This window comes from Poromitra crassiceps, assembly GCF_964638095.1.
Source record: "Poromitra crassiceps genome assembly, chromosome: 12".
Classification (NCBI taxonomy): Eukaryota; Metazoa; Chordata; class Actinopteri; order Beryciformes; family Melamphaidae; genus Poromitra; species Poromitra crassiceps.
This window is the reverse complement of record NC_139632.1, coordinates 33,029,687-33,051,666: the sequence shown is the minus strand read 5'-3', so window position 1 is coordinate 33,051,666 and position 21,980 is coordinate 33,029,687. Positions and strand designations below refer to the sequence as shown.

General features: G+C 43.8%; 2 protein-coding genes across 2 annotated transcripts in view; one reads left to right on the top strand and one right to left on the bottom strand.

The window, feature by feature from the left end:
• Positions 1 to 21,980, top strand: part of rnf13 (ring finger protein 13) — an 84,394-nt gene that overhangs the window by 2,928 nt on the left and 59,486 nt on the right. The window contains exons 2-4 of the mRNA XM_083647096.1: positions 1,383 to 1,612; positions 3,498 to 3,578; positions 17,843 to 17,968. Of these exons, the coding sequence (XP_083503222.1) occupies positions 1,499 to 1,612; positions 3,498 to 3,578; positions 17,843 to 17,968 (321 nt within the window). The 5' untranslated portion in view covers positions 1,383 to 1,498. The remainder of the gene's footprint in view (positions 1 to 1,382; positions 1,613 to 3,497; positions 3,579 to 17,842; positions 17,969 to 21,980) is intronic.
• The window catches only part of LOC310785919 (histone H3.2), a gene marked incomplete at its 3' end in the record, with an annotated part of 116,626 nt that overhangs the window by 87,740 nt on the left and 6,906 nt on the right, over positions 1 to 21,980 (bottom strand). The gene's annotated exons all lie outside the window — the stretch shown is intronic.

Below are 21,980 nucleotides of genomic sequence, written 5' to 3'. Positions count from 1 at the left end.
TTTATTAGTTAGGATGATGTTAAAAACGCGAAAATCGTAAAATCGATTTACACTTGAATTAGGGTAATTCCGTTACGGCGGGGCGGCTCTCTCTCATGTACGCATGCTGCTACTTGTCCCTTCTGTAAAGTCTCTCTAGAGGCTTTGATACTGGCTACTAAAGACAGCAGCGCAATGGACTTATTTCAACACCTCCGACCAAAAAGCACAGAGTGAGCACAGAGTGTTGCACTGCGGGCTGTAGCCTACAAGATAACGATTGCCACAACACACTCACGCTCGCACACGAACACAGACATTATCACCGGATGATGAAACGTTGCCTTTACAGTTCACATAATAACAAAACAACACGTGAGGCCACCGAGTACTGATAGATTGGCTGTATTCATGGCTGTAAGTTAGCTGCCTCAGCTGACTCACCTGTCCCTGCGTGTCTGAATTTCCCCCTAACTGATATATCGCAGTTCCCCGCATTCCTGTTGTTACTTTGTGTTATTCTAGTACAGATATAACTCCGAGCACGGGTGGTCACTTAGACACTGCTAATTATGTCACGGAAGAACAGGCAAATCCACCAGTGTCAAGTGACTGCAGGTTAGCAAGCAACAGCCAGGAAGTTAGGCATAGCAGCGGCAAGCTAAAACAGGAAGTTGGGTTGTTCTGCCTTCAGAGTAAAAGCGTAAATTGTCACTTATGGAAAAAAGGGGGGAAAAGAGCTCTGGAGGGAAACAAATGTTTAGAGAAATATAATAGTATAAAAAAATCGAGTTTTGAGAGAAAAAATCGTCAATTTTAGTTTTAGGCAAAATCGAACAGCCCTAGGTATAGATATCCCATAAGCAAGGTCCTCACAGACTTTTTGGCTGAAACACATTTACAGTACACTAGCAACTAAGTGTAGCAAGTTTTCCCTCTTTATTGAGAAAGTAAGAAGACTCGAGTGAGAGAAACAGAATCCTCCAGGAGGCACTCTTCTGGTACTCAGTCCAACATATATATGCATATGCACATCCCACAGCACTTCAGGGCCCATGAGTGATGAAAAGAAAGTACAGGCAGGCGTTGGAGGCAGTTTCTTTCGAGGAAACAGAGTTCAGTGAACAGCAGGTGCCTCTGGCTCTTCACAGCAGACTTGCTGCAGCAGTCAATCTTTTTTTTGGATAAACTGAGAGATTGATGCTGTTCACTTTCTTAAATTTACCCCCTCCCTCCATTTTTACCCTGCACATTTTAGAAGTTGCAATATATTCGGGAAATATTGCGATATTCTGTAAATATTGCGATATTTGCGAAACTCAGCCCAAGCCTAGTGTAAGTGTACTTTCACTTGAGGAACACTGGTGTACATAATGTTTGTGTCATATATGTGTCTCTTATAGGTGTGACGGCAGCAGGCAGGCGGTGTACAGCAGGGCTCCTGCTGCGGGCCGGTGTGTGAGAGTGAGTGTGAGTGTGTGTGTGTGTGTGAGAGAGAGCAGCGTAACGGGATGCTAAGATGCTGCTGTCCCTGGGCATGCTGATGCTGTCGGCCACACAGATCTACACCATCTTCACTGTGCAGCTCTTCGCCTTCCTCAACCTGCTGCCGGTGGAGGCAGACATCGCCGCCGTGAGTCACTCACACACGCACGCACGCACGCGCACACACACACACACACACGCACGCACTCATTCACTCCCTCACTATTCCCCATGTAGTGTTTATCATAGTGAACTATACTGTATGTAGTGTTTATCATAGTGAACTATACTGTATGTAGTGTTTATCATAGTGAACTATGTAAGGGTTAATGCACGACGAGGTGTCCATTATCACTTTTTAAGGGACGACGTGGAGGCGTGAACCGTCCGCGACCTCTGCCTAAAATAGCTCCTAAATACACAAAACATTTGCATTTTAAACTTTTAAACTTTTAATTTAATATGTATATTAACACGTTCACTGCCAATGACGTGTTTTTACGTCAAACAAAATCCAACCGTTTTGATTGATTGATTGATTGAATACTTTATTGAAACAATGGCACGAGAAATACAGCGTAAGACCAGATTCATTGAAACAAAAGGAATAAAACACAACAAAGCCCGAGGGCTTATTTCCATTGTGGTCCTAGACGTCAAGCAAATGGAGTGAGTGTATGTGTGCATGTATGAGCGCGTGTGTGCGCGAGGGACATTTAACAAACTAAACATTACATGCGTTACACATATAAATAAATACAGGAAAATACCGTTCACTGCCAATGACGTGTTTTTACGTCAAAAAAATCGATTTTGTTTTTTTGACGGTGGGATGTGCATCTAACCCTTTTACATCTCTTATATAAGTATTGGACGTGTACAACGTGTACAAGCCATTCCACCGACCCACTAAGTGGCGACAGTGCTTTCCTGACTAGAGGAAGGCAAGCAAAAAGCAGTGTGACGAAGCCATTCTCATGAAAATGGATTGGCGAAAACGCTTTCGTTTTCGCGCTGATTGCTGGCGATGCGGGATTGCAAATTTGCATAATAGATTACGGGTGGAACACACTTTGAAACATGCAGCATAAATATGACCAGAATCGCAAAAGCTTCATCAAAGCTCTCAACCAAAACTCCAAGAAGCGAGCGAGTCCATCCAGACTTCCTCAAAGAGCGGCCGCGCAGACAGGCAGCAGCAGCAGCAAAGCAGTGAGACTGGTGACAAGCTTGTGACACGGCCGCTGCAGCCAAGAAGAACGCCCACGGAGGGAGGAGTTGGAAGCAGAGGGGGGTTTCCTGCTGTTATGGAGGAAATTACTGTTCAAAACTATTGTTTAGATGTCTGACGTCTTACTGATGCCAAAAATGAATGGTTAAAGTGACTGTTCTATCGAATTTCACAAAAAGCCGTTTATCTCTGAATAATTTTTCTGACGCTGAAACCATGCTGTATTCAACTGCTAATGCTTACATAACTACTAACTCTACAAACTAACTCTTTTAGACAGAGAAAGCACACATTCTATTAGTTCTTTTGAGATATTGTGTGTTCACAAAATCGTAGCAGAAAAGAATCCTCGGGTCTTGAAAGATGAGCCAGAATCCTCAAAAAAACCCTCTGGCAGAACCTACCTACAGTAAAAAAAAAACGTCTGGCAGTGAGTGAATGTGTTAAATTGCGAGTTTTCTTGCTTATAGACTACGGTAGTTGACTAGTCACAAATAAAATTTGAGACTAGTCGGCGGGGAAATTAGTCGAAATTCCCATCAGTCCACTGTTTCTGTAATAGGGACCGGCTATGGAATGCATCTGACTGTACAATGGGACAAGTCAAATTTTTTTTTAAATCCCTTGTGTGTTTTATTAGCTTCACTCTCTAGCATCCCCCCCCTTGTCGTTGTGACAATTGATTTTCCCACCTGGATAAATAAAGTCCCTGTTCATCCATCTATCTTGAGTCAATCAGCCAGTCGCTCACATAAAATAAAAAAATAAAATAAAATAACAGTATTTATTTCCTATCTTTCAGTTCTCCTTCGACAACAAAACGGGGAACTTCGATGACCTGCCTGCGCGGTTTGGCTACCGGCTGCCCAGCGATGGACTGAAGGTGAGTGCAATCAGCCGCCTTCATGACAAGTCCCTACAAATCATTGCACACGTCATATCTGCTTTGACTGTTCACCACACGTGTCAGCTTTACAGCTCCATCCAGTCAAAGAGTAACCATGAAAACAAGAGAGGGAGTGCGGGCTAAAAGGCTTTGGTTTTTGTGGAAATGAGTATGAATTAAGAAATTAAAAAGTAATCTTTAACTAAAAGTACCGGTAGGTGTATTTTTGAAATGTCAAGGTTTTCTCACAGTTATAATTTTAATAGGTTAAAGGATGAAAAATAAATCTATTCTCATTCTCTTATAGCAAAAAAATAAAAATACAAAATTTGTTGAATTTATACAAACTATTAATTCAAGATTAAAATTTCCATATAATTTGAATAGTCATAGTGAGTAATCATGTAACAAAGGAGGAAGTTGTCTTTGTGCAGTATGCTGCACAGTGATCACAGCAATAACACAAGATGGCAGATTGGAACAAACAGAACAATCTCAAATGATAAAGTCAAGTCAAATTCTCCAACATGGCTGCTGTGAGTTTTGTGACCACTGAGGGTTTGTAACGCGTCCCGGTGTTGTGACGTAACGTTCCTGCACCCCGTGTTTGACCCACACGGCTCACACACAGTGGGGCTGATTCATGTCTGCTATCTAAGCTGGCTATTGTGGCTCTCTCCCCAGTCAAGAGCCTGCTTGTTGTTCTCTCAAGGGTTTTGGCACGCACAAGCTAGTGGCTAGCAAAAATACTTGGGCGTATTGTTGTTGTGTGTGTGTGTGTGTGTGTCTGTGTGTGTGTGTGTGTGTGTGTGAGGGATTGGGGTGGTGGACAAGACCTTGAAAGTGTTTGGATTTAGCCTAGCAGAATCTCTGAGTTTGAGCCTCGTGCGCTCGGTCATCTCAAAGTTCACCTATAGCTTTGTTATGATTCTAACTGTACATCTGGAGTGCTGGGCCGAGCAGCTTGCGACACTTTCATCCTATCTACAGGCTTAGCCAAAGTTACAGGAACTGCCATCAGATTTGATTTTCTGTGTATGGCCTGTATCCTCAGACTGCGGGCCTCCCCCCAGACAAAGCCCCCTCGCTCAATTCCTGGATGCCTATGGGATCATGATTATGATTATAATTTGATCCCATAGACACTCAACATTTGAGCCTGATGTTGCTCTTTGACAGACCTCAGACTACACCAAATGCAGGACACATGTCTGTCTGAAGATAGCCTGATGTTGCTCTTTGACAGACCTCAGACTACACCAAATGCAGGACACATGTCTGTTTGAAGTAGGGCTGCTCGATTATGGCAAAAATCATAATCACGATTATTTTGATTGATATTGAGATCACGATTATTTAACACGATTACTCATTGACATTGAGAACATCATGAATTTATTGAACATTTACACTGGCTTTTCTTTTTAACATTGGATGTCTTTGGATTTGAGATATCATTGAAAATAAATAAATAAGTGAAAATAAATAATAAAAGTGCAAAGATTTAGAAATAAAATAAAAACTAAAATAAATATACAGTATATGTAGGCCTACTATGTTGCAGTGAACTGCCACAACCAACTGCAACTATTAATCTACATTCAATATGTTGGTAAACATCTGAACTACGGTAGTAGTCCTTAAACCTCAAAACTAACCAAATGAGAACGCTATTGAGTAACGTTTGTTTACATTACATTAAATTACTCGTTTGGCAGATGCTTTTATACAAAGCGACTTACAATAACACGTTTAGGTTCATAATAGGCTATTGTTAATGTTTATCTGTGAGCTCATTAGCTGTTGGATATGCGGCCACATTGTAAAGAGTGTCCTGAATCGATGACTGTGTTGTGGCAGGAGTAACTAGATGGGGCTTTGTCTTTTTGTTCGTTTAGCATTATTGCTTGGTCATAGACCACTTGGTGAGTGGATTTCAAGTGATTAAACAAAGAGGGAGAGGTCGTGTTGCGGGGTGCAGCCACGACTGTGCATATCTTGCACATTGTGTTTGTTCCAAGTCTGTGGCTGTGATTGACAGGTGGGTCAAAACTCGCATCGCAATTCCGTGCTGTATATTCACATCGCTCTTGATGTGTAAGGACCTTTAAACTCGGCGAAACCATAGTGTTTCCACCCCACATACGTTGTTTTACCTCTCTTTCTTCTGTCATCTTATTCTTGTGCTACCAAGGAAATAGCCGGGAGGAGAAACGTGCCGTGGCTCTTCACATGACAGTCATTCAGACCTCGAGCTGAAACGAAACGGTGTGCTTTGGGCTTTGGGGGAGGGGCCGAGCAAAGGAAGGGGTGCGCTTGATTTACAACACAAGACAGAACGAGAGTGACAAGAGCCGCAAAATCGTTTTATGTCGATTATCTTTTTTTCATAATCGTGGACAGCCCAAATCGTAATCATGATTAAAAATCGATTAAACCCAGCCCTAGTTTGAAGGCAGTTATTTGTTTCTTTGGGAAAGTGGGGGAAACTGTCAAATTCCCCCCAAACCAAATCGCACACATTGAGGCTATTCTATGTGATCTCCTTTTGATAACTAGTGTCATACAGGATCCAATCTGTAAAAATCACATTACTGTATATCAAAGATGACATTTGCCTACGATCTTTTATTTTCAGTTATCATTGCATTTTGTAGGAGGTGATCCCATTTATCAAAAGGTAGAGGTGTCATATTTTGGGGTGAAACTGCGCACATTCAGCGTTCAATCACCTTCAGGCAGTAGGATGTCAGCAGCACTGATGCTGCTGTTGCTGCCTGTGCTTTGGCCTATAAGCTTCTCTTGTGACAACTATAGTGTTTGAGAGCATTATTTTGAGAGTGGCAGATCCTCACTTTTTCAATGATCGTTAGTAGTTTAGGTAGTTCAGGCTCGCGGGGGGGGGGGGGGTGTGAACGTTGTCAAAGCTCCTCCTAAGTATAGTGAGCCAAACGTGTGATTGTATGTCTGTCTCACGTGTGTGTGTTAGTATGGCTCATGCTAAAGGTGTGTGTTAGTATGGCTCATGCTAAAGACGTGTGTGTTAGTATGGCTCATGCTAAAGGCTAAGTTGTTGTGTGTGTTAGTATGGGTCATGCTAAAGACGTGTGTGTTAGTATAGGTCATGCTAAAGGTGTGTGTTAGTATGGCTCATGCTAAAGGCTAGGTTGTTGTGTGTGTTAGTATGGGTCATGCTAAAGGCTAGGTTGTTGTGTGTGTTAGTATGGGTCATGCTAAAGACGTGTGTGTTGGTATGGCTCATGCTAAAGGTGTGTGTTAGTATGGCTCATGCTAAAGGCTAGGTTGTTGTGTGTGTTAGTATGGGTCATGCTAAAGGCTAGGTTGTTGTGTGTGTTAGTATGGGTCATGCTAAAGACGTGTGTGTTGGTATGGCTCATGCTAAAGGTGTGTGTTAGTATGGGTCATGCTAAAGGCTAGGTTGTTGTTTAAGGGGACTAATGCATCACCTCGGTCCTGGCAAAGAGCAGGGGTCACGACACGCACGGTCAGGTTACCCTGTGTACTGTCTGTCTGTCTGTCTGTCTGTCTGTCTGTCTGTCTGTCTGTCTGTGTGTGCGCATGCACACGTGCGTCTGCACTTTCATCTTATATAAGACTCTGGGTTATGAAAGCTGAACAATGGCTTATTCTCTCCATCACCCCCTCTCTCCTTCTCATCTAACCTCCTCTTGGCTTTTTCCCTCTCTGCATGCTTCTCTCTGGCCTCCTCTCCTCTCCTCTCCTCCTTTCTTCCCTTTGCTCTTCTGTCCCTCTGGATCTCAGCCAGCGTCTGGCCGGGGGCAGTGAGGCCGTTTGCTCTGCAGACATGCTGTCCCAGTCCCTACGGGCCAAACTCAATCTTTCCACTTCCAAATAACCTGTCCCTACCCCGCCCATGTCTATTTGTATGAGCTGAAGCTGGTAGGTCCCTACCTCGTGAGTCGTAATCCCGCCCACGTCTGTATAGAGACAGTCGACGTGTGGGAACGCCCACAAAATGTTAAACGGCTGGCACGCGAGTGGGGTAAAACCGCCGATATATCTCAATGGGATGACTCACCAAAGGACGGTGCTGCGGCTCTAACACTACAGGTCTGGGGATTCTAGAGCAGAACACAAGACGTCTGCTCAGATGTGCGTTTACTGCGGTGGTTAAATCCCTGATCGTGTCTGCCTGGGCTGGGCTAGCAGCTAAATTCTAACTTTGTTGAATGGATAGAACGGGGGGTTTTAGCCCACCCTGACCATTGTACTGTACCAGTACGGTACAGTACGGCTACTACACTATTTGTGTATGTTAAGGAGTCTCGTGGCCTGCGGGAAGAAACTGTTCCTCAAGCGATTTGTGCGTGCTTTTGGAAAACTGTATCTTCTCCCTGAGGGTAACAGGGAGAACAGGCTGTTGTGGGGATGGTTTGTGTCTTTGATGATCTTCAGGGACCTCCTGAGGCACCGCTGTTTATACAGTTCATGCAGTTCTGGCAGCTCACATCCTGTTACGTGCTGGGCCGCGCGTCTCACTCTCTGTAGCGCCCTGCGGTCCATTGTGGTACAGTTCCCGTACCAGGTGGTGAAGCAGCCAGTCAGCAGTATGTATGAGCTGAAGCTGGCAGGTCCCTACCCCGTAACCCCGCCCACGTCTGTATGTATGTAGCAATAATCATGCTGTTTAATCAGCATGTTGATATACCACACACCTGTCAGGTGGATGGATTCTCTCATGCTCACTAACATGGATTATTTAAACACATGTGGGAAACACAATGTGAGAGAAATAAGCCTTTTCTGTGTGTAGAAAAAGTCTCAACTCATGAGAAATGGGAGCAGAAACAAAGTGTTGGGTTTAAACTTGTGTCCAGTATAATTTGTGGAGCCTACATATAGTATATATATATATATATATATATATATATTAGGGATGCACCGATTGCCATTTTCTTGGCCGATTCCGATTTCCGATTTTTGAATAGTCTGACTTGCCGATACCGATTTTTGCCGATTCCGATTTTTTTTTCTAAAAACAACAATTGACAGCTTACACAAACGTTTTTGTAACTTTGTTTAAAAATTAAGATTCATAGAACAATTCTTACATCTAATGGGGATCCAAATAAACAAATAAACAATTCTTATCATTTGCATGAAGTAGGACCTTCTCACTCAAACACTCAAAATAAAAGTGTTCCAGGTTAGGCTACTGGACAGAGCTTTTTTGTGCAAATACAATGAATACAAAAATTAAATTAAAGCAATAGCCTATATCCCACAGCTATCATGCATTTACTTTTCCAAAAGAAAACAGGTGCAACAGAACATCAAAATGATCCATGGACAAGGAGTTTATAGACTGGCTCCAGACCAGTCCTCTTGAGTAGAGGGGAAATGAGTTTATGAGTTACAGTAACGATCTTCAGTCTGAATATCAGGCGGAGTTTACACACAGTCCGAAGTTTGGTATGCGTATTTTTATCTGCCATCCGAAAAAATATCGTCATGCACAGAAAACGTTGCACACTTGTGAGTCCGATGCATTTTTATTATTATGTCCGTCGTTCTCATGTCGTTCTATTTGCAATACGAAACAAATAGTCTCTCCTGTATCCACGTCACGTTACAACATGACTTGACAGGCTGAGGCAGCAGCGCTGATGTGGAATGGAGAATGCAGGTCGGGGAATGGTTATCATACTGGACACAATGCTCGCGTTCACCTCGCCAAGCCGGCTGTGCGCGGTGGCGGGTTGCTGGAGCACCGCTTCCCGGGGAGAGAGAGCAGAGAGAGAGGGGCCAGTGAGGTGAAGCGAGCCGCTCTGACTGGACTCCAGCCGAGCGGGACTCGGCCGCATCTCTGTCTCCACGGCTTATTTTCGACTTGCATGTGTGACAAACTGCGAGCTTTGTCTACTTCACTGACGGTGAAAAAAATCCACAACGAGGAAGGTATGCTGGCGTGTGTGGTGTGGTGGCTGGGTGCCTGTCTCGGTGCTTTGGGGTGCGCGCACGTCATGTGAAAATCGGCTCACAGAATCGGCTATTTAGAGTGACCGGAACAGATCACCGATCGAGGCCGATCACGTGAAAATCGGCCATTTCCGGTCACGTGCCGATCGATCGGTGCATCCCTAATATATATATATATATATATATATATATATAGTCTACACACTGTAATGTCCCCTTGCACAGTATGCATAGAATAAACAGCGTGTGACTTTGTTATTTTTTGTTTTGGATTGAGGACTCACGTTAATAGTTGCAGCAACAGCGTGCGGCTGTGTAACCCCTGGAGCAACTTGTGGCATCACAAGACCTCACAGGCCTGTTTGTGTCTGCCGGAGGCTCCTCAGGGAGCCAGGCTTCAGACTGATGCAAGCAGGGTGTTTACAGCTGAGACAGACATAAGACAGACAGGCCCCAGCAAGCAATCACAACCGCCTCACTTTGTTTGATCGCTTTCATACATTTCATTTGTTTGATTGAGAGATGGAGACGGAGCCGTGTCTCTGCAGGTATTATTACTGTAGCAAAACACCTGAGAACTTGCAGGTTGGAATTCATTTACACTCCGGAAATATTTCATACACGTTGTCCCACATTTGAATTCACAGAAAGCATTTGACAGATTTGCAAGTGAATGTTTGAAATGAATGGAAAAGAGGCTGCAGACTTGTAAGAGTCACCTGTAAGCTTCAACCTCTCAGATGCTGTGTTGTGTCTCAGTGGTGAATCTGCATGGGGGTCTCTTTAGTACAAGTGGGCGTGGCATTCTCTTTTCCCCTCATCCACCTATGTGAATGCACTAAAAAAGCTGCTTGGTATGCTGAATTATCCAGTGACTATGTATCGTTTGCTGATAAATAACATTAAAATGTCAGACTTTTAATTCTCTTCATGAGAATTGGACTTGGCTAGTAGCCTGCCAACCTCTAACAAACCAAATCCACTATGATGATCTTATGATGAATGAACACTAGGGGGTGTCCAAATTAATCGTTTAATCGATCTTCTCGCGATGCAGAATCGGATTGTTGACAGATAATCACTGAATTGTTTATGTTTAAATTTCTGTTGACGTTCAGATTTTAAAGCACTTTCTAAGTCAAAAAAGGGAGTTGATATTTATCTGACTGCTTGTATTCATTGATGAAAAAGTAGCCATGTGCAGTAATAATACAGAAAATTGAGAATTTGATACTTGGCGCTGCGATACTTTGAGCTGTATCGAGATGCATCGTGGAATCGAATCGAATCATTGACAGATGAGTCGTAATGGAATCGTGAGACCAGTGAAGATTCACAGCCCTAATAAACACTTGAAGATGATAAAACAACCCTACAGAATCTAGGCTTGTATGATGAGAGCTGTGTGTTTTTACATGGAGATGGGCAGAAACAAACAGGAAATAGCTGCTTTAAACAGCTCTTCTGTTTTCATGCACTCGCCGTACTGTAGGTACGTAGAGCCATGACTGCTTCTGTTCCATCTATAGAGCGAATCGCTGTGACATCACGTTAACAACAAATGTCCCTTCCAGGTAGACTCCTACCATTTTATTTCCATTGTGGACATGTGACAAACGTGTCTATTGTTTATTTCTGTTGTCATTTTCAGTTGTAATTGTAACGTTAAAGATATCAACGATCTACCTGTTGGGAAGCCCTGCCTTAGCAGTTTTAAGATTCACATGACTTTGACTGCTGCTCTGCTATTGATCTAGTGTCCTTTTCAAGCATGTGCCTACATCTTCTATTGATTTATAGATTTTCTGAAGGATTTGTGCTAGATACGCTGTGGACCAGTCACCAGACAAGCCTCTCTAACAGAAAATTCCTCAACCATACAATGATCAATACCAAACTTAAAATAACGTTGTCTTTTTCACAGCAAATGACCGAACACACCATTTGTGTTTCAGGCATTTGATCCCCCCCCCCCTCTCTCTTTTGTGCCCACTTTCATTTCCACTCCTAAGTATAGGTTAGCGGTTAGCCTGTAGCCACAGGCTGGGAAGCGATACTTGAGATTCCTGTAAAATGTCTTTGTGGTTTGCCTCGCATGGTGCACTGATGTCCGGAGTGGCCTGTGTTTGACCAGAGCTGAAGGCTGTGATGTCCACACTCACCCTCTCTTCTCTCCATCAAGCTAGTTACATGAATGAATGATGGGATCTGTACAAATATAAATGCTAAGTAATGTTCCTCCTACCATAAACGCTGGGTTTCTACATAGGTGCTTGTCCAAAATTGCATTAAGGCCATAAAATCTGTCACACTTGCTTGAGAACTGTGCAGATGTGCCTGTTGCACAAGTGTTTAGCAAACTGCGAAAGCTCAACTGAAAGCTAATGCTATCAGTAAGGTTGATGTAGCATTAAGCTAATGCTATCAGTAAGGTTGATGTAGCATTAAGCTAATGCTATCAGTAAGGTTGATGTAGCATTAAGCTAATGCTATCAGTAAGGTTGATGTAGCATTAAGCTAATGCTATCAGTAAGGTTGATGTAGCATTAAGCTAATGCTATCAGTAAGGTTGATGTAGCATTTAGCTAATGCTATCAGTTAGGTTGATGTAGCATTATCAAAGCATCACAGGGGGTTCCTCCGTACATAACCCCCCACTAAAAACATGCAGAAGATCGTCATCCGACCAGCGACGACAACATCTGAAGTTGGTCCAATGATGGTCCCCGGGTGCTGGAAAGAAATAGCGACCACTGCTCCTGGCCTGCCCCCCGGAGGAAAGGACAAGCCTGGATGGGTCAAATGCAGAGGACATATTTCACCGGCCACCGTCAGTGTGTTGTGGCCGCATGCATGTGTTGGGTGTGTTCGTGTGACAATAAAGACGGGCTTCCGTCTGAAATCGTGTTTTTTAATCGTGTTTTTTAATCGTGTTTTTTTAGTCGTGTTTTTAAATCGTGTTTAAATCGTGTTTTTACTGTACTTCTCTCACTAGCTCTCCCAGTCACCAGTAGCATATTAGCAATGCATGGCAGCAAGGAGACGGAGAAGCTCCTTTGGTCTTTGCTGCAAAACCTCTTCTTCCCTTAACGACTTGCCATGAGGCGGTTTCTATGGAAGCTACAGTAGTCCAACGCATCACATCAAAATGACCGTTGTGCCGACCATCCAGGAACGTTGATTTGAATAGGAATGACTGTTCTATCCATTTTATGTGTGTATATGCCCAAGTTATGTAGTTAAAGCCGATACTGCGACTACTTCTCCTAAGTCGGTAGATCTCAGATTTTCCCCCAAGTGAATTTAAATAGGCTCTACTGGCAGTGCAGATAGGGAAATTCCATTTGAGCAGTTGTAATGGAAGTGCCGGCAGGAGACGTGAAACAGGAAACAGTCCCTCTTGTCACATCCTGTCACATGTTGGGAGCAGCAGTGCGCCAGGCAGCATGACTAAGCAGGCTGTACGGTCCAGGCCAGTACCTCTCCATGTTTTCATAGACGCACTTGAAGGTAACAGACACACATTTGATACGATTTCATCCCATAGTCCCATATGGGACGTTTTGTTGTTGTTGGAGGTTTCCTGTTCAATTGTTGTAACAGTCAAAACTAGAGGGCACTCGGTAGGGGGCATACCTCCACCACGGTGTGTTACCATAACACTGTTAGGTCAATCCGTTTGAAACTTAGGCGCCTTTTTGTGATTGGCTACCCCCATTGCCACACCTCCTTTTGGCCAGTGGGTGTGGAAGGTTAATCAGTTCTAAGTTGGCCCATGACCTACTTATCTACAAAGTTTCGAGGTGTTATATGAAGTTACTGTAAACTGTAAACTATCCACGGGAAAAGGCATTATCGATGTTGCGATTTTGAATCAATATCAGTTCCTTCAAATGAATATCTATTCTATTTAGATTTTTTTTTAACCCAGCAGTATTTGGCTGGTGGCTGGTGCTAATTTTGGACCCTGGTGGTGAGAGCGAAACTTACATTTATAATTGTCATTATCATGCGTTCTCTAATTGTGAAAGTTTCTTGTGAAATCAATTGGAGAGAAATTAAATTGGAACTCCTTCAAGGACCCCTGGCCGGACCCCACTTTGAGAACCACTGCTGTAGGACAGGGTTTATTTATTTAAATTTGTATTATTAGTATTAGTATTATTATTATGTTTTTAAGGCAACAAAGTGATATTACATGTGATTTTTTTTTACATTTGATATAACTAAATAAATACGTTCCTCTTATGAAATAGCATTATGCTCATAATTAAGCGAGTGGTCTGCTTACAAATGCTCATATTCACATCCAGTGTGTACAAATAAGCAGCGGTGACATGTTGACATTTAGGTAGGTCTGTCACAATGTCACTGTGTTGAAGCAATAAAGTGGTTCCCTAGTGTGGCAGAATGAGCTAAACATCGTGTATGTGCCATGATGATGCCATTTTCACACTTAACTGCTTATGAATGATTCTTAGCCAGTTAGCATTCAAAGCAGTTATGGTTAAGTCCAGTCTTGTGTAGAATAGATACAGTTAGCCAGTTGAAATGAATGCAGTGTGCATAGACGTGTGCAGGAAACACTTGGCATTCCTCTCTACATCTCCTGTCAGTAACTGGGTTTCCATCCAAATGTATCGCATAATTCAAGCGAATTTTGTGAAAATCCGCAAAATAAAATGCGAATTTATGTATGTTTCCATTCAGTTTTGTTTAGCGAGTTTTGGGAGTCGGCAGGTTGAGCAGTCGGTGGCACTTCTCGTCAGGAGGAGGCGTAACGTGCCTGTGTGCCTGAGATCTCTATCAGCGGAGACCTGCTTTGATTGAGTCATCACCCGGTGACGGTGATGATCACCGTCCTCATCGTCGTAAAGTCGCCTTCAAAGCATGATGTTAGATTATAACGAACTAGTTGTGTGGCTCAGCCTTCCCAAATGTTGAGGGTCGTTTTTTAGAATTTAATACATAGAATTGGGAACGTTACATTCAATTTCATTCAGACTGCCTGGCGCTAATCGCCACCATTTCCCCCTGGAGTAGCATAAAGCGGAAGTGAAGTCACATCTGGTACGTCATCGTTAATTCGCAAAATCTGTTTCCATTGCAAAAGTTCGCATCTTCCTACTGTCAATACGCTGATAAATCCACCCCCTCCAAGCGTAAAAACATTTATGCGATATTTCGACCTTTATTCGAATTTCTGGTGTTTCCATTCAAGTTTATATTCGCATTTTGGGTAAATGCGAATATCCAGAGGTGGATGGAAACCCAGTTTGTGTATCTCTGCAGATTTTCCAGGACCCCCCCGCTAGCCCCCCCCCCCCCCCCCCCCCCCCCCCTTCACCAAAATATGTCCTGTTTTTCACCCCGGTCTCTTCCATGCATGCGGCCGTGTTCATCCAACAGAGGGCGCTCTTGCCTCTGCTTTCAAAGCCTGCTGGAATGTGAGGCAGTGGCACAGTGATGTCACTGGCCAGCGCTCTGACAAAGACACCCAGACCTGCCAGGGAGGGAGGCGGAGTCACCCAGAGCTGCCAGGGAGGGAGGCGGAGTTTTCCACCCGGTCGTCTCCTCCCTGACGCAGCATTTACCCAGGGAACTCCCTGCATCAACTCTTGCTGCTCTGTTTAACCCATTGATACCTGATGCAGCATTTGCGTGTATATCCCTCATTTGCGTATCCCTTTAAGACCGCGAACCGCGTTAACGCGGTTCGCGGTCTTAAAGGGATACACACACAAATGCTGCATCAGGTATCAATGGGTTAATGCTGAAGTGTAGCACCAAGGAGCACACTCACTCAGCAGTATGGGGTGTGTGTGTGTGTGTGTGTAATATATACTATTATTAAAAACTATTATAAATATACTGTTATATCTGATTGTTTATTCATTCATCACATTATTAGACACTCTGATGATTAAGAATAGGCTGAACAGTAAAATACAGAATCCAGGTGTTTTGCGGTAAACGTGGCTCTCCTATTGACTTTGTCCTGCCAGTGTAGCTCTCATGGAAAAATAGTGACGATCACAGCTCTATTTCATAGCCTCCCTCTGTCTCTCTCTCTCTCACTCTCATATCAGTCACTTAAATCTCTCTCTCTCTCTCTCTCTCTCTCTCTCTCTCTCTCTCTCTCTCTCGCTCTCGCTCTCATCAGTCACCTAAATCACTGTTGGTAACAACTAAGACTAAAAAGACAGGATGCAGGGAGAGAGAGGGGGAAAGAGACCGTTTCTCAGGATGTTTGTGCCTGAAAAAGTGACCGCAACAGCATCCTTGAAATCTGTTGGACCCTGTATCTCTCTCACACACACACACACACACACACACACACACACACACACACACACACACACACACACACACACACACACACACACACACACACACACACACACACACACACACACACACACACACACACTTCTTTGTATCTCCGTAAGATCCTCGGTTCCAGTGGAAAATTCTCAATTCATTATGCATTCACCCCCACGATAAATTTAGATTTGACATCTGGAGCCACAGAAGAATTTCCTTTGAACAGCTTTTATTCTCTGTTGCTGTGTGTTGTATCTATGGCTGTGACGAGGCTGTCTGTGTGTGACCATGCTTTGTGGCAGCTGGTCAACAGGGTTCCGGTGCAGGTGTGGACAATATGGAACATCAGTTTGATCATTTCCACGGGCCTCATTTATCACTATGTGGTCCCTACCCCACACACAGACCCTAACCCTGAAAACACACCGCAAGCGTCTCCTGCACGTAAGCTGCGCGGCGCGACCTTGTGCGCAGCCAGTTTTCATTAGGACACCATGTTAACAGATCTGTCAGTCCACACCGAATTGCGCGCAGCTCCGCGGACGCTCAGGGCGCACAGGATAGCCTAGATTTCTATTTTTGTGCGCGGACCTCTGCGCCCGTGAGCGACTCTGTCAAGCTGAACAGATCAGATCAGGGCAGACAGGAACTCCGAAACCGGACATTCGTCAAATAAAACCAATTTCAAAGTAAAATAATGTTTATTTACGTTGTTGATTGCCCCTTTTGAAGTGTGAAAAGAGAGGGAGAGCAGTTCATCCATCTTTGGGCCGTCCATCCTGAAACACTGCAGATGCAGATCAGGATCTAGCCTCAGTTCAGCAACTAGATGATGAAATATGCCAAAGCTCTGCCCTTCTCTGATTGATAGGATCAACATGAACCCACCATCTTCTTCTAGGGGCTCGTTGCCTGCGGAGCAACAAGTAGAGAGCTAGGCTAGCCTTCTCTCTACAACAGCACACACTGGGAAAACGGGAGGAGAACAGACATAAATATGATGCAATTGCATTTTATAACGCCAAAAGTAGCCATTAACAGTTATCCCAAACATATTCCTTTATATGTTGTTATTTACTTACCCATGATAACGAAGACAATAGATCTGGGGCAAAATATATAGCGGACGAGCAGAGCGCGCAGAGAAAGAGAAGTGAGTTGCGCGCTCTGTGTGGACACTTCTGCGCGGAGGTGCGCTGCGTAGTGTGTGTGTCCCCAGGGTCACCCTAAACTGCTAACATGGAGCTGTGTGTCCCCAGGGTCACCCTAAACTGCTAACATGGAGCTGTGTGTCCCCAGGGTCACCCTAAACTGCTAACATGGAGCTGTGTGTCCCCAGGGTCACCCTAAACTGCTAACATGGAGCTGTGTGTCCCCAGGGTAACCCTAAACTGCTAACATGGAGCTGTGTGTCCCCATGGTAACCCTAAACTGCTAACATGGAGCTGTGTGTCCCCAGGGTCACCCTACACTGCTAACATGGAGCTGTGTGTCCCCAGGGTCACCCTAAACTGCTAACATGGAGCTGTGTGTCCCCAGGGTCACCCTAAACTGCTAACATGGAGCTGTGTGTCCCCAGGGTCACCCTAAACTGCTAACATGGAGCTGTGTGTCCCCAGGGTTACCCTAAACTGCTAACATGGAGCTGTGTGTCCCCAGGGTTACCCTAAACTGCTAACATGGAGCTGTGTGTCCCCAGGGTTACCCTAAACTGCTAACATGGAGCTGTGTGTCCCCAGGGTTACCCTAAACTGCTAACATGGAGGACATCTCAGACTGGAATGGGAATCAAACGGTCATTCAGTCTGAATATCAAGCTCTCATCTTAAAAGGACGAGCTGTTGCTTTTTCAAATCATGGATTTCTTTCTCATTTTGGAGCAACACTCTTTGTTTGTTTCTCATGCGTTTGCCACTATGCCATACATCTGATGTGGTTCTGAAACATGGTGGCTAATAATGATGTCATCTCCGCAGGGCTTCCTGATTGGTGCACGGCCAGAGAATGGCTGTGAGCCCATCGAGCCTCCGCCCCCGAGGGACAACCTGACGGCCGCCTTCATCGTCCTCATCAAGCGATTCGACTGCAACTTCGACGTCAAGGTACAGCGGCCCTGGAGGGTCAATTTCCCACACGCCAACTGTCTCTTTCTGGTTGTCACAATCTGGGAAGCCAGAGTCTCATCAGTCTCACATCAGTCTCACGACGAACACGACTTTGTTGACGTTTTGTAATGATAATTTATTAGCCAATGTGTGGTTGACATATACTGTATACAGTATACTGTATACTACAGTATACTGTATATACTGTAGTGGTGGGAATCACCAGATGCCCCACGACATGATGATAACACGATACTTACAGTAAGTCACGATGATATCACGATACTTACAAATACTGCAAATGATGTCCCCAAAGGACAAAAAAAAACGTTGCCAACATCTGTTTTATCTAATGAGATAAAGTTTCCAGTCTGTTCATCTCACTTCAAGAGTGAGTCTGGTTTCTACTGGTTTCTACTGTAGAAATCTGTAGAAACCAGTCGGTTAGTGTACATGTATAGACCTTATTCGCTAACCCTCGACGGCACCATATTGTTGACATACCGTCCTGCGTGCACACAGCGCTGCAGCTGACAACTAGTAACAGCCTTATTGTCGTTTCTGTTCCATTACAAAATAGCGATGGTAAAGACAGCAATAAAAAAAACACAGTTGTTGTTTGTATGCTGCCGTTAATGCCTGTAATAAATAAACAAAAGAACGAGGTGAACAGACTTTGCTGTGAGGAGCTGTCAGAAAGTTTCACCTGTCTCTCCTAACTATCCACACATCTCCTGTGCTGCTGACGTATCCCCAGTCTCACTCCCTTCACGTCTGTGGACGGTAGAGATAGAAACAAACCACGGGGACTTTATTGCTGTCATTACTACAGCCATGCCTAACGCAGGTCACCATCCGAACACAATTGGAATGATACAGGTAACGCTAACGGCGGCTAGCTTCCTATAAATGCTGCTCCACATAGGCTGTCACTTGAGAGCTGCTGCGCTATGTCGACAATATGGCGGCGGTGGGCGTGCCAGTACGTGAGTGACGTCAATCGAATAAGGTCTATACTCCCAGGGACCTATCTTACGCGTGGTGCAAGCCAGGCCAATCGTTATCTTTGCTAGTTTCTAGCACTCAAGATTTCCCCTGTTCTTCTTTTAATGACCACTGGGTGGCTGAAAGACGTCCTTTGATGTACTGACCTAGTGGTAATTAAAAGAGAAAAAGAGATTTTGAGTGGTAGAATCTAGCCAAGATAACACTTGCCCTTGCACCAGGCATAAGATATAGCCCCCAGTCTTTTGATCATCTGTTAGGATTTTAAATGCTGTGTAGTGTATCAGGGGCCAGTTGCACAAAGCACCTTAAGTGAAGATTTTCCTTAGGGTCCGATTTAAGGAGTCCATACAATAAAATCGGTTGCACAAAACACCCTTAAATCTTCTCCGTAAGTTAAGCATTTTAAGGAAAACATAAGCAGGGCTGGTCACTGCGCCCGTTTTACTCGCATATGCGACTAAAAATAGAACAGTACGAATTGTAAAATGCCTTTTGGGGCACGTGTGCGAGTACAGAATTCGACCTTCAATATATATATTTTTTCAGAGCCTTAAAAATCAGAATGGCATTAAAGTTGAGAGCCTGTGTCCCAGTTCACTTGAAGGCAACACAGCGTTGCCTTATGGTGACTGGTGAAAAAAAGCACGTGATCTCTCGTCAGCTGAAAGGAAACTAGAGAGAGACAGAGAGAGTGGAGACTGCAGAGAGGTGATAGCCGGTGGTGACAGCGCGATAAAGTTATGAAATCCATTAAGCATTATTTTAGACGGGCGAATGTGGGAGAAAATGAAGCTTCAGCCGGAGTTTTGACTGTCGACAGTGACAACGAGGGGGCGGAGATGGAGGAAGAGGAGGAAGAAGGTCAAATAAGCTCAACTGTTGGAGTGATGTCCTTTTTGTCTAAACAGACTGACTGAGCAGAGTTATGTTTCCATTTAGAACTAGTTCGTTTAAACTAGTTGGTTAATTTGAAATTCAAGCACTTTGTTTGTTAGGATTGTCGGGCTGTCAAAGTTAACGCGATAATAACGCGTTAACGCAAATTCCTTTTAACGCCACTATTTTTTTTAACGCATGCACTTTCTGTGATGTTTGCGCCTTGGTCCGCCCCGTAGTTTTGGAAATGAGGAAGTAAAGCAGAAATAAATCTCCGTGAGGAGCAGAAAAGGAGGAAGAAAAGGGTATAAAATGGCAAGTTCAGCTTCAAGTAGGGTGAGCAGATGTGCTGCTTTGTGCGGGACTGCACAGCATTTTCATGACTTCACGTCCTGCAAATTGAGAAGATGTCCGAGACAGTGAGAGAGAGAGAGAGAGAGAGAGACCAAGACAGTGAGAGAGAGAGAGAGAGAGAGAGAGAGAGAGAGGTGGGGAGAGAGCCATGCCTTGCTCACCTGCGGCTACAGCTCGTTAACTACTCTCGCCAGCGAGACTACTTGTTAACAGACTGACACTGCAAATAGCCTACCAAAGGCCAATTACATACTAATATTATACTACCCATATTCTTTGCACAAACACAAAGCTCCAGTCTTTGAGATTTAGTCTTCATTTGCCTATATTTACTGTAGTCTTCACTAGCCTACTACACTGCTGCTATATTACAAAAGACATTTATAAATGCCATTCTAAGCTGTGCTCTTAGTCTGTTTTGTTCAGATGAACCAGTGGGCTAATTATGCAGCCTACTACAGTAGCCATGCTTCTACTAAACTATACAGTATGGTTCAGCATGCACACCCTTGAGGTTAATCTGAAGAATATTCTGGACAGTGTTTGTCATTGTTCCAATAATAATAAACATATCCGCATAAAGCAAGCATATTCGTCTACTCCCATGTTGATAAGAGTATTAAAAACTTGAAAAATATCGGTTTAAGGTAGATTTAGAACAGATACAAAATTGTGCGAATAATTTGCGATTACCGGTAATCGCGATTAACTATGGACAATCATGCGATTAATCGTGATTAAATATTTTAATCGATTGACAGCCCTTTGTATTCTCTCTGCACTCTTGTTCTACAGGTTTGTGAATTTAATTTGAGGAATGTAACTTGCCGTTTTGAAAATATACCTCAGTTGCACATGAATTCACTTTAAAACGTAGTGTACGTTTCATATTCAAATCAATGTTATTTTGTTTAAAAATGTCTCCTAATATCCCTTTATTAAGGAGAAACGCATTATTTAATACATTTTTTATCATGCCCCTAAAATCCTTTGTGTGCTCCTAGTTTTTTCAACTTAGGGGCACACGTGCTCCTTCTGAAAATGCTAAGTGACCAGCCCTGAACATAAGCACAAGATTTAAGGGTGTTTTGTGCCGCCGATTCTATTTTATGGACAGCTTAACTTGGACTCTTAAGGAAAATCTTCACTTAACACATTGACTGCCAGCCCTTTTTTCAATGCTGTAGGTAGGTTCTGCCAGTTTTTTTTTTGAGGATTCTGGCTCATTTTACAAGAGCCGAGGATTATTTTCTGTTAAGACTTCGTGAACACCAATCATCTAAAAAGAACTAATAGAATGTGTGCTTTCTCTGTCTAAAAGAGTTAGTTTGTAGAGTTAGTAGTTATGTAAGCATTAGCAGTTGAATACAGCATGGTTTCAGCGTCAGAAAAATTATTCAGAGATAAACGGCTTTTTGTGAAATTCGATAGAACAGTCACTTTAACCATTCATTTTTGGCATCAGTAAGAGTCAGACATCTAAACAATAGTTTTGAACAGTAATTTCCTCCATAACAGCAGGAAACCCCCCTCTGCTTCCAACTCCTCCCTCCGTGTGTGTTCTCCTCCTGCCTCCCTGGCTCTCCAGCGGGCGTGTCACAACGAAGTTGCTGCTGCCTGGCTGCTGCCTGTTTGCGCGGCCGCTGTTTGAGGAAGTCTGGGTGGACTCGCTCGTTTCGTGGAGTTTTGGTTGAGAGCTTTGATGCGATTCTGGTCATATTTATGCTGCGTGTTTCAAAGTGTGCATCCAATCTATTCTTGGAACCCCCCA